Below are 12,735 nucleotides of genomic sequence, written 5' to 3'. Positions count from 1 at the left end.
GATGCTAACTTTAACAAGCTTTTTGCCACAGTAAAGTGCACAATCTTGGCACAAACGGAAGGGAAGTCCTTGGCTGCAAGTGTCCCTGGACATTATTGTGTCACCTTTCTGTAATAAAAGCAAGACAGATGGCCAATTTCAAAACAAAAACCATCCCATAAGGAACAGTGAGATTATTATGCAGCTCCATATCACTCTGCCTCGCATCTGGAACATTCTCTATGACAGACAGTCAAGTCCCTAGCCAACATAAATATGAGCCAAAAATTGCCATTTGTTTTCTCATGGCCTTCAGCTATTTATTTCTGCAGACTCAGACTCTTCTGGCAAAATGCATTTAACATCACCTATTTTAAGTTGTGGAATCATTGTGTATAAAAAGAAATACATTAGGTCTCCCTCTCTGGGTGTGCTTAATCTCAAGGGACCCGAAAAATTAAGATACAGAGTAATAACTGATATGAGGTGATGGCATTAGTTTGGCAATTCAAGTTGAACTCACATAAGCAGACATGATTATTCATTAATTTATTCTTTCACCTTCACTAATCGCTGTGTGGTTGTGGTGCATCCTGAGGCTATCCAGGGAGCACTTGCTGTGTGGCAGGTACACACCCTGGAAAGAATGCTGGTCCATCACAGGGCACCATGGACTCTCTCTCCCCTTCACACCTTGGGCTAATTGTGAGTTCCCAGTCCACCTATTGAGGAAGTATTCAGGGAAAGAACCTGGAGCAAACCCATGTAGAAACAAAGAGAACTCCAAAAACAAAACTCCACAGGAACAGTAACTGAAGCTCAGGATTGAATTACAGTAGAGACCCTTGAGCCATTAGACAGCAATTCTACCCACTGCACCACTGTACTGCCACAGACTTTATTAGTTATAATCAGATTATTATTAGAACTCTGGATGAAAGGGCGATCACTGAATGAGTTTTGTGTATATATTGTTTTATATAATAAACCAAACAGGACCACACCCTATATTCAAAAACATTAAATAATTGCCTATACTGAAGCATGTTAGCAACACAACACACTACTTTACAAACATTTGTTAGAGAATCAGTAATGTTAAGGGCACAGATTTTACTAAGAGACCATATCATAAAGTTTTGTTTATTTGAAACAACAGCATGTGGAGAAAGTAAGAGAAAGCATGCATCTGTACTCATTTCTTCTGTCTCAGTAATTGCTGTTCTCGTAATCCTTTGTTCCCTTTTTTGTTGACAGAGTGATATAATTTTACAGTTGCTAGGCATTTAACAGAACACATGCTTGCTCCCAACACTGCACATTCACTTTGAATGAGGAGCTCTGGCAACATGCACATCCAAAGACCTGAGTCAAAACAACAGAGTGTAATTAGCCCAAAGATACACACAAGTCTGTTAGTAATGGAAAATCTCAAGTTGAGTGTTTGCATCAAATCCAGTACATCCACATCTATGGAAGTTTAGGTTATAAATTTAACTCTGTGAATCCCCAAAACATTCCAACCAGCTTATGTAATAACAAATGTGTTGTAATTTCACTTGTCATCACATTTGTATTTTTTCTTCCTAATACCTGCCTCATACTTGCTAATAAAGAGAAACAATGTTGGACAAACGTCATGTTTGCTTGAGGAATAAACCCGTAAATGTAGTTTAAATCCTGCAGGAACTGCCTCAGGTAGTTAACTTTGAATAAACAACACAGGGGCTATTTGATCTAATGTTCCCTAATTGAAAACATACTACGATTGCATCCTTTTCCTGCCTCAGAGAGCACCAGGGCTTTCTCATGACTGCCTTTCCCCCCATTACCACCCTTTTAAAGAACCCAGGGGATTTGTTACGGTTAGCCAAAAGGAGAGAGGGTGTAAACCCCAATCCCAGTTTTCTTTTGTGGAAAATTCTTTTCTTGAAGCCCCACAAATTCTCTGCTACAGCTTTCTCCAAAAGCCTTGTGTAGGTTCAGCTTGCAGTGAAATGAACGTTTAGATATCCAGTTAACCAAATCCTGGATGAATCTGTACACGAACAAGAGCTTGGATGCAATCCATGCACACGAGTGTGTGTTGTTAAGAGCAATGGGGTGTGGGGTGTTGGGGGTTGTAGCTAGTATTCTGACCAAGACTAAGCTCATATCTGGATTAAAATGGGGATCCTGCATTTATGAGAAAGAGGATTGAGGTACAACTTTTTAAAATTATTTGAATGAAAGCATGAGCACATTAAAAAACAATACCACATTTATCAAACCCACAGATTTTCTATTCCATCCTAGGTGCTTACAGGAAGCCTGGCATTTGGCCTAACATCATAACAATCCGAATATGCTAAAAACAGCATGCCTGAGGGTTTACATATAATTAACTGAATGTGCTCTGTGTAGGTTTAGTGTATTGGGTGGTTAAATTTAGAGACTTGTGTTGGAATAAGGGGAGTGCCCCAGTTCACTCCCACATGGCCTGGTCTGAACATCGATGTCATAGCTTGTTTGAGGTCTCAGGGGGCTTAGATAACATTCCTTCACCGATGGTAATTTAATTCCTTTACTCTGGTTTTATTTTGTGAAAAAACAGTTGGAGTATAGACTCCAAACCTTCACAGTTACCCTGTCCAGGTATATAAACAGATCCCTAACTCCTGATGGAGAGAATAACCAATGTGTGGCTAACATTTCAGTTAAACAGTAGATGGAGATACATGTAACCTTACTTTGTGGAATTTGAGCTAGTATTTCAAACCACTGGTTCCTGATGGGACAAAAGGAAGTTGCTGGACTGCTGCACAAACATCTGGAAGTAGGGGCTGACAGCAAGGATGAGGAAAGCTGATGTTCTTTCTCAGATCCTGGGTGGAGCAGCTGTGTGAGCCCCAGGCTTAAGGCCAAGTTTGAGATTTTAGTGCAGAGTACACAAGGAGGAGAAAAGCTCCATGGAGACCTCCACATCTGCTGCAGTGGAGAAACCCCTCCCTGCCTCATGCCACATGTTTAGTTCTCTCTGAGTGAAACATAGAGTTGATTACAAGACTATTCTTCCTAATGATTCCCTCATGACCTTTAATTCCTATTTGCCTGAGGTCATTTGTTTGTTTGGCTTTCACAATTAGACTGCTGAAACTGAACATCACAGTCATGGCAGGTAGAGAGGGATTATGATTAGACACCAATCTGAACCATTTCTCCATGGAAAAGTTACATCTCTGAGACAGCCAAAATTAGTGTCCTCAATGATGCAACATAATTTGGTTATAAATGAGAAATTCACATGTGGATGTTGTGTCTCAAGACTATCATTATTGAATTAATAATTTATTTATTTTTTTTAAATATTTAAAGATTTATGATTTAGCTACATTTGCTTCTTAGACAATCATCTACAGCCTCCCTTTGACTTTTTAATCACTATATTAACAGAAGTCTATTGATTAAATATTTTATCTATTTTCAAAGGCTAATTAAACTACATATTCAGTTGTAATTTTATGAGGCACAGGCACTTTTTTAAATCAGAGTTGTCTTTATTTATGATCTACTCACACTTGATAACATCAGCAATCATTTCAAATTCTTCTGGGACTGTTGTAAATTCCTAGGAATAGTTTCATGATTTTCATTGGCCCTCCTTATGTCTTCAGTAGGATATACTGCATAATAACATGGGTTGAACAAGTCCATCACACATTTCAACATCACACTGGTTCCCCCTGTTCTGGAAAATACATTTAGAAGTTAGATCTCTGACGGCTTCTGAAGAACAGTGAGGCTCTCTGGGTAGTGTCATTACGTCACATATTAGAGATGGAACAATGCACACTAGAGGGAGTACATTTATATGTTGTACATGGACTTGCAAAATGATCTCTTTGGGATGATAGCTGAATTTTAAACATCAGCAGATCAGATTATGTGAAGTATAAAATGACAAAAACTTAATCCTACATAGAAACATCTTGTGTTGACATTCCAGGGCATACATTCAAGCTGGTAGACGAGTCAAACTGGACTAAGATTAACGAGAAATTCTTTGTTTTGAATTGATCATATTGTGTTTATTATTTTTATTATTATGTTTATTACTCAGTTTCTAAATATACATAAAACAAGAACATGCAATCTAACTATATTCTGGAGTGACCAAGAGAACCACACTTTGAAGCATCTCAACTATTAGTGTCTCGCTTACACTCAGGGTGTGGTTACAGACAAAGTCTTGAAATGGAGTATGATTATTTCATTGACCAGAGAACATAAAGATCCCAAACTGAGAGGGGCTTTTGGTTAGATTTTTTTCTTCAGCCATTTAAATGACCAAGAAGGTGTATTACATGTGTGTCAAATTAAAGGAAAAGCAGAAGCTTCTGTTATGCTGTGAATACCATTTTGCTGAATTCATTTCTTGCCTTAGAGGGAAAGACAACTGCAAGTATCTACAGTTCTATCTTGATAGGATTGGTCTCTACCAGGATGACCCTGATGTGATCCACAACACATCAGCACTCACTCACTGAGTATGAAAATGATGTTAATCATATTCTACAGCCTCCATAGTCACTGGATCTTGACCCATTTGAACACATGGGAGATATTGGACCATGTTAAACAGAGGAGAGAAGATGTTTTGGAGAACTGATATTCATCTCTCCAGGACAGTTCAAGTGATTCACAGAATCTGTACCAAAGCAGATTGAAGTTCTTATGTCAACTCGTGGTGACCCAAAATCTTAAAATTCTTCATGTTGTTTTTTTTCCTTTAATTTGGCAAATCTGTCTTTATGTATATATTGTCATGATTTTTATGATGTTATGATGTAGAGCTGATACTTTTGATACATCACACACCTAACAGATAATAATGTTTTGCATCCCCTGATTTCACAATACTGCTCATTTCGAAAATATTCAAATCATAGTTTTATCTACATAGGTGTTTATCACAGTATCCTTTCAAATTTTGCATTGTATCTGCATTCCTTTTTGGAAAACATGCTTTTCATATTCAACATTTTCTTTTTAGCTTGTCAGGGGCAGGATGTGTCCACAGCAGCAGTAAGTACAGATCAAACAATTACGACTGCTGTAATTACGACTCTGAGCACTCACATGTCTCCTGGAGGCTTGACTGATCCAAGCACCACAAACCCCACAGACAGCCCAGCGACTGATGGTAAGAACTCTCCTAAATGCGTGTCTCTTAACATGTGCACAAATCTTTTACAATGCTCATACAAATTCAGTCATCCCATTTTAGTCTGAACATATTCAAATAATTTTGGCTGGCATTGAGTGCTATATGAGATATATTCCATTCAGCTAGCATGATATTGAATGAGTCAAAGATAACTTTAGTATCATGCTAGCTGAATGGAATATATCTGATATACCACAAAAAAGGCCAATATTATTATTATGATTATTATTATTAGTAGTAGTATTACAACCCTGATTCCAAAAAAATTGGGACAAAGTACAAATTGCAAATAAAAACGGAATGCAATAATTTACAAATCTCAAAAACTGATATCGTATTCACAATAGAACATAGACAACATATCAAATGTCAAAAGTGAGACATTTTGAAATTTCATGCCAAATATTGGCTCATTTGAAATTTCATGACAGCAACACATCTCAAAAAAGTTGGGACAGGGGCAATAGGAGGCTGGAAAAGTTAAAGATACAAAAAAGGAACAGCTGGAGGACCAAATTGCAACTCATTAGGTCATTTGGCAATAGGTCATTAACATGACTGGGTATAAAAAGAACATCTTGGAGTGGCAGCAGCTCTCAGAAGTAAAGATGGGAAGAGGATCACCAATCCCCCTAATTCTGCACCGACAAATAGTGGAGCAATATCAGAAAGGAGTTCGACAGTGTAAAATTGCAAAGAGTTTGAACATATCATCATTTACAGTGCATAATATCATCAAAAGATTCAGAGAATCTGGAAGAATCTCTGTGCGTAAGAATCAAGGCCGGAAAACCATACTGGGTGCCTGTGATCTTCGGGCCCTTAGACGGCACTGCATCACATACAGGCATGCTTCTGTATTGGAAATCACAAAATGGGCTCAGGAATATTTCCAGAGAACATTATCTGTGAACACAATTTACCGTGCCATCTGTCGTTGCCAGCTAAAACTCTATAGTTCAAAGAAGAAGCCGTATCTAAACATGATCCAGAAGCGCAGACATCTTCTCTGAGCCAAGGCTCATTTAAAATGAACTGTGGCAAAGTGGAAAACTGTTCTGTGGTCAGACGAATCAAAATTTGAACTTCTTTATGGAAATCAGGGACGCCGTGTCATTCGGACTAAAGAGGAGAAGGACGACCCAAGTTGTTATCAGCGCTCAATTCAGAAGCCTACATCTTTGATGGTATGGGGTTGCATTAGAGGCATGGGCAGCTTACACATCTGGAAAGACACCATCAATGCTGAAAGGTATATCCAGGTTCTAGAGCAACATATGCTCCCATCCAGACGACATCTCTTTCAGGGAAGACCTTGCATTTTCCAACATGACAATGCCAAACACATACTGCATCAATTACAGCATCATGGCTGCGTAGAAGAAGGGTCCGGGTACTGAACTGGCCAGCCTACAGTCCAGATCTTTCACCCATAGAAAACATTTGGCGCATCATAAAACGGAAGATACGACAAAAAAGACAGTTGAGCAACTAGAATCCTACATTAGACAAGAATGGGTTAACATTCCTATCCCTAAACTTGAGCAACTTGTCTCCTCAGTCCCCAGACGTTTACAGACTGTTGTAAAGAGAAAAGGGGATGTCTCACAGTGGTAAACATGGCCTTGTCCCAACTTTTTTGAGATGTGTTGTCATGAAATTTAAAATCACCTAATTTTTCTCTTTAAATAACACATTTTCTCAGTTTAAACATTTGATACGTCATCTATGTTCTATTCTGAATAAAATATGGAATTTTGAAACTTCCACATCATTGCATTCCGTTTTTATTTACAATTTTACTTTGTCCCAACTTTTTTGGAATCGGGGTTGTATTATTATTATACATACACATTCCTTTCGGGTGTTTAACATGTCTTTCTCTTTCAAAACTCTCTCAAAATCTTCTGTATTTAACACAGCAAACCTGGCGGGCATGTTTATTCACAAATTGTCACAGTCGCTCGCTAACGCGGAAGTTTTACGTCTCCAATGTGTGACGTCATGTTGTCTTGACAACCGTGCAATATTGCAAACCATATTCAACGCTTGTTCTCTTTTGGATAGAGTGACATAATACACATTGGATAGGCGATATGCTAACAACACTGCATGCTATCAAACCAAATGAATGGAACTCGCTAGAAGGGAATAGAACAAGTTTTAATTCCATTGAAAAAGTGTCCTGTATGTATAATAATAACCATTATTAAACATAATCAATGACATATGCACTATATATAAAGTTAGTATGTAGTAATTGTGAATGTATTGTAGAAAGTTGTCCATTAAAAAGAGAAAGGATAAATAATAATAGAGTGACTACTGTTTATGGATCTCTGTGTAGTGCCTGAGTCTACACAAAGCCTTCCTAATATCTTTATTCATGATCCCTTTGATATTTTACAGTTAAACAAGGTACTGATCATCCCGGCAGTACAACCCAGGATACACTCCCAGGATCCGCAGCATCGCAGACAGACACAGCCATCACCAATGAAGAAGCTCATGAAATCCTAGCTACATCTGAGACAACCACTTCACAGCCTGTGGTGAACAGCACTCTGGAGGACTTTTCTACAAACAGTGAAATTAATGATGTTCAAATTAATCAAAACGAGGTGAGTGAGTCTCACTGTGTATGTATTCATTCAAAAAAAAAAGTCACTGAAAAAACAAAAATGTATATAAAAACTCTAGCTAATATTCTCAATTAATATACTTTCATTTTTTGGAAATAATTTTATTTATAATAACAAAAAGTTTAATACTGTCCCTGTTCATCATAAACTCCTGAACACAATCATTATTAATAATCTCTTTAAAATACATGACATTCTTAAAGATTACATTATACCCCTTTTCCACATTTGACCCACTTCTCTGAGGTCTTAATGTAATGTCTGTGACATGCTTTGATCAAAATACCACAAGGATGAAGCACCACAGCGCCCTTCTCACTCTGTCTAAATGGCCCTGATTTGATTTGACCCTGATTTTGAATGTCTGTTTCCTTAAATGTTAATGAGCGACTGCTAACTCCACCCCCTTATTCTGTCAGCTCATCATGCAGCACTTTCCTCATTTATACTCATTCGCAAAAGCTGCGAGTGGACGTATTCAGAATCATTCATCAGGGGGTGGAATCGTTCTCATGAGCTCCGCTTGTGAAGGAGGAGCCGAATCGGAATGACTCGTGTTTTCTGAAATATTCAGAACAAAATAAATTGACTGGGTGTCTTATTTCAGAGTTTGCGGGCTGTGGTTGTCACTCCAGATACCTGAATGTATGTGTACAAGCACTGAAAAAAGTGAGTTTTTCATATGATATCCCTTTTGAAGTGATTCATACAACTTGGAGTTGTTATGGTACAAGACAGGGCTGATTAAAAAAAAATCATATAAAACTTACATAATAATTAATTAAACAATTAAATAACATAAGAAGGAACTGAACAAACATTAGCATTAGCGCATATTGCATAAAACATGGAAAGAATCATGAGAAGGTGATGTGATCATTTAATAATTTACTTTGGTGTTTTATATTAATTTTTCTTTATGTATCTACAGTAGAGTTTTAGCCAGCGTATCATTCCTTAGATGACTGGACAGCTATTTATTTATTTACACAGAATCCCCTCTTTTTACTTACCCTTATTTATAGAACCTATGGAGTGCACGATATGACCACTAGGATATCATTCATGATTCAGTTAATGGTATAATCAATATTAATTAGTAGTTATTATAAAAGGGTCATAATTAGCTGGTAGTTCTGCAGGAGAAATGTAATAGTGATGTAATGTAAAAGGTTAAAGTTCCTACTAGCATATTTACTGAGTAACTAATTAGTGTGGTGCAGTGATTAGTACTATCGCCTCACAGCATGAAGGTTCCAGGTTCAAACCTCACAGCTGATGGGGGCCTTTCTGCATGAAGTTTGCTTGTTCTCCCCATGTCTGTGTGGGTTTCCTCCACAGTTTAAAGACATGCAATTAGGTTAACTGGCTGTTCTAAAAGAAGAAGAAGAAGCCTTGATTTATCACATGTACACTCAAGCACAGACAAGCACACAGTGAAATTCCTCCTCTGCATTTAACCTATCTGAAGCAGTGAACACACATACCCAGAGCAGTGGGCAGCTATGCTACAGTGCCCAGGGAGCAGTTGGGTGTTAGGTGCCTTCATCCCAACCTTCAGGTCATGGCTGCCCCATGTTGACCTAATCTGCATGTCTTTGGACTGTGGGGGAAACCAGAACACCCAGAGGAAACCCACGCAGACACAGGGAGAACATGCAAACTGGGCCACTGGGCTCGAACCCAGAACCTTCTTGCTGTAAGGCAACAGTGCTAACCTCTACACCACCGTGCTAACCACTACACCACCATACTCTAAACTTTCTATGTGTGTGAATTTGTGTGTGAATGGTTGAGAGGAGAAAACCTCTATAATAATCCAGTAGAAGGCAACCGCTTCCTGTTGCCTTTTACTGGATTACAGAGGTTTGAAACCTCTATAATATGAAACCTCTGTATGAAACCACTACTGTAATTCTTCCCTTGAAGTCTTGATGGCTGAAAGAAGAAGCCCTCAGAGCAGCCACGTCACTGTAGCGATATGCCAAATAGAGAGAAAGATCTAACTTAGTGGTTCTTTGTAGTTAGTAGGAGTAAGATGTGTTAAAGTTGTAGTAACGTTTTTTTATTTCCGTTTCTGGTTGAGAGTACGCCATGCGTACTCTCAACCAGAAACTGCCACTTCTCACCAGAGCTTTTCATTTTTCTTTTTTTTCTTTTGTTTTTCTTTTTTGTGTTTGTGTAGTTTGATGTTTGTTTTTTGTTTGAGTGTTTTGTCTGCCAGTTGTGGCATAGCTGGCATGGCGGACCCAGTTTTGGCATCGGTTCCCTTCAGGCCTTCGTGTGCTGTGGGTGATGTCTGTGCTCCTCACTATGGACTGCAGTGAGTTCGTTACTCTTTTTAACATTGGGGTTGTCCAGCACTCTGTGCGGTGGTGCTTTTGTGCTTGGTGTGGTGCTCCGAGTGATGTTGCCCGGTGGCGTTGCATTGGCTGTGAAAGTGGTTTGGGACATACCGGCACTCTGTGTGGTGGTGCTTCTGTGCTTGCTTTGTGGATCCATGGCACAGTGTTCCAAGCGATGTTGCCTGGCAGTGTCGCAGTGGCTATGCAGGCAGTGTGGGATTTATCTTTGTGCATCTGGTGGGATGGTGGTAGCTATACCATTGGAATTACATCCTGACTCTCTTTTAGTGGACTCCCTTTTTTTCCCCTCATTGTAAAGTGACCTTGGGTGTGAGAAAGGCGCTATATAAATTGAAATTATTATTTTTTAAATTATTATTATTAATTAAGAACCACTTAGTTCCTGTATAAGTTGTTGAGCAGTATTTTAGTGTGATGGAATAAGTGTTACCAAACTACCTGTAGAAGCAGTAGATATGGATAAACCAACACTGCAGTGCTGCAAATGAGCAGGAATCTGAACACTGTGCACACTTTAGACAAGAAATTCCCTGTCTTGTTAAAAAAAAATGAAAACTTTCACATTGTACATTGTTAAATGCTGTTGTGCAGCTGATTCTCAAATAATGTTGTCATTAATTTCGATAGGTTTACATTCATGTGCTCATTCTAATATGATTTTTCATATAGTATACACAGGAACTTATAGTATACACACACCAAATAATTTAAGGCTAAAATCATGTAACAGAGAAAAATAATATTGCTGATATAGTGAAGATGTTTATGTAATATTTATGGAAGGAGTCTTGGGTGTCAGTGCTTTGTAACATTCAAGTCTTCAGGACAGAGAAGACATATAATTCTCTTAAATAAAACTTTATTTCTCATAAAGCTGCATGACAGGCTGCATTCTCACCTCCCCCCAAAATACCCCTATCCCTTTGTCTTATTAATTTTATGAGAGAAAAATAAGTGAGTGAGAGAAATAGGTATAAGCTACCATTTATAATTGTTATAGCATAAGAGAAAACAGGAACATTACATTAAATATAACTATACACAGTTAAAAAGCACAATGTGTTGTTCGTTATTGAATTCCAAATGGTAATCGCTAGTATATTGCTGTAGTATAAGAGAAATAACAGACTTCAGAGCATGTTTTTACCCAATACAATATATAATCTCTTCAGGGTGGTATTGGCCCGATAGGAACCCACTATGGATTATTTTCGTACACCATCACAGTCCATCATATATTCCTTACTTTATCAAATGTAATAATATAATAGCATGTTATAATCGAAAAAAATCTAAAACTTTTTAATGCATGCAATAAACAGAAAAAAAACAATTACTTGAAAAGTATGGCTTTCTGCAGGTCTGATATAATTACGAGGATACATGCTTTATATGCTTATTTTGTCCTTGCTTTATTTTTTTTAGTAAATACAGTCGGCTATTTTAGAGCACTTTGCATTCAAGCATTAGAACATTATCGCTAGAAATATATCTTACTGAGAGCTTATATAATTCTCTTAAATACTAACAGGATAATGTGAGGAAACAGGAAGTAGCTGAATTGTTTTAATCTCTTGCAAACATAATGTGGATGTAAGCATGGGTTGTTTTCAGTTGCAATAGTCTTTATTTCTGTCTTTGCACATTGCCAAGGAAGGAAGCTTCAGTTAGGGAGGATTAATGTGTAGGCTAAAGCGGTTTGGGGTGATTTAGCATATGAGGCCACACTGTGGAGATCCTGTTCCACTTGTCACTTCATGGCAGCACTAAATTATCTTCTCACACAACAGTTTAGCCAGTGAAGAAACAGGTGCTTCCACTCCCAAGGCCTTGGGTTATGACCACCAAGGCACAGAAAGTGGGGTGAAGGCCTGTGGAGTAAGATGTGGAATCTGTAAAATACATTGTCCCATTGGTAAGGAAGGTGACAATAACAGCAAAAAAAAAAGAATTTTCTCTTTACAGGTAGAATCAGGGGCAGAGCTAAAGGGGGCGGGCGGGCGGGGCCATTGCCCCTGGGCCCTCCCCCTAACCATACAGGGGCCCACCCTTTGACATTCAGGCCCTCCCAATAAATGTGCCTTATGCGATTTCATTGGAAATTCCTTGAAACCTACAAGTTTTCACATGATTACAGACTAGTTGACTGATATATCTCTCATTTTTGCTACACATTCTTATCATGGTTAAAAAAATTAAATAAAAAAAACCCTGTGAAATCCCTAAACAAACTTAAAATATAATAAATTGCAATGTTTTCAAGCTAAACTAAGCAGTTCCTTTTGTATTTAATTGTTTTTCGTTTAAGGAATTTGCAAAAAAAACTGCAATGCATGATGGGCAGGATCTAAAGGCTGACTAACGTCCTCATCCGTCTGACGACATACAACAAGACGAGGAAGGTGCATGCCTGGTTGCGGTTGTTGGTTGTCTATGAATTCAGCATGTTTAGAAGTAAAAGTGGGGCACAAAAGAGGAAGAAAAATAAAAATAAAGAGGAGGCAAACTCTAAACTTCCAAAGTTTGATTCATTTTTTACTTT

The 12,735-nt window shown here is 38.1% G+C and overlaps 1 protein-coding gene across 3 annotated transcripts in view; it reads left to right on the top strand.

Moving 5' to 3' along the window:
* cd34 (CD34 molecule) overlaps nucleotides 1–12,735 on the top strand; it is a 95,478-nt gene that overhangs the window by 22,663 nt on the left and 60,080 nt on the right. For all 3 annotated transcript variants that reach the window (XM_060937346.1, XM_060937344.1, XM_060937345.1), the window contains 2 exons: nucleotides 5,012–5,161; nucleotides 7,595–7,806. In XM_060937346.1, coding sequence (XP_060793329.1) covers nucleotides 5,012–5,161; nucleotides 7,595–7,806 — 362 coding nt within the window. The remainder of the gene's footprint in view (nucleotides 1–5,011; nucleotides 5,162–7,594; nucleotides 7,807–12,735) is intronic.

This window comes from Neoarius graeffei, chromosome 13 (genome assembly GCF_027579695.1).
Source record: "Neoarius graeffei isolate fNeoGra1 chromosome 13, fNeoGra1.pri, whole genome shotgun sequence".
Classification (NCBI taxonomy): Eukaryota; Metazoa; Chordata; class Actinopteri; order Siluriformes; family Ariidae; genus Neoarius; species Neoarius graeffei.
Note: the sequence above shows the minus strand (reverse complement) of the source record. Positions and strands in the feature narration are given on the sequence as shown.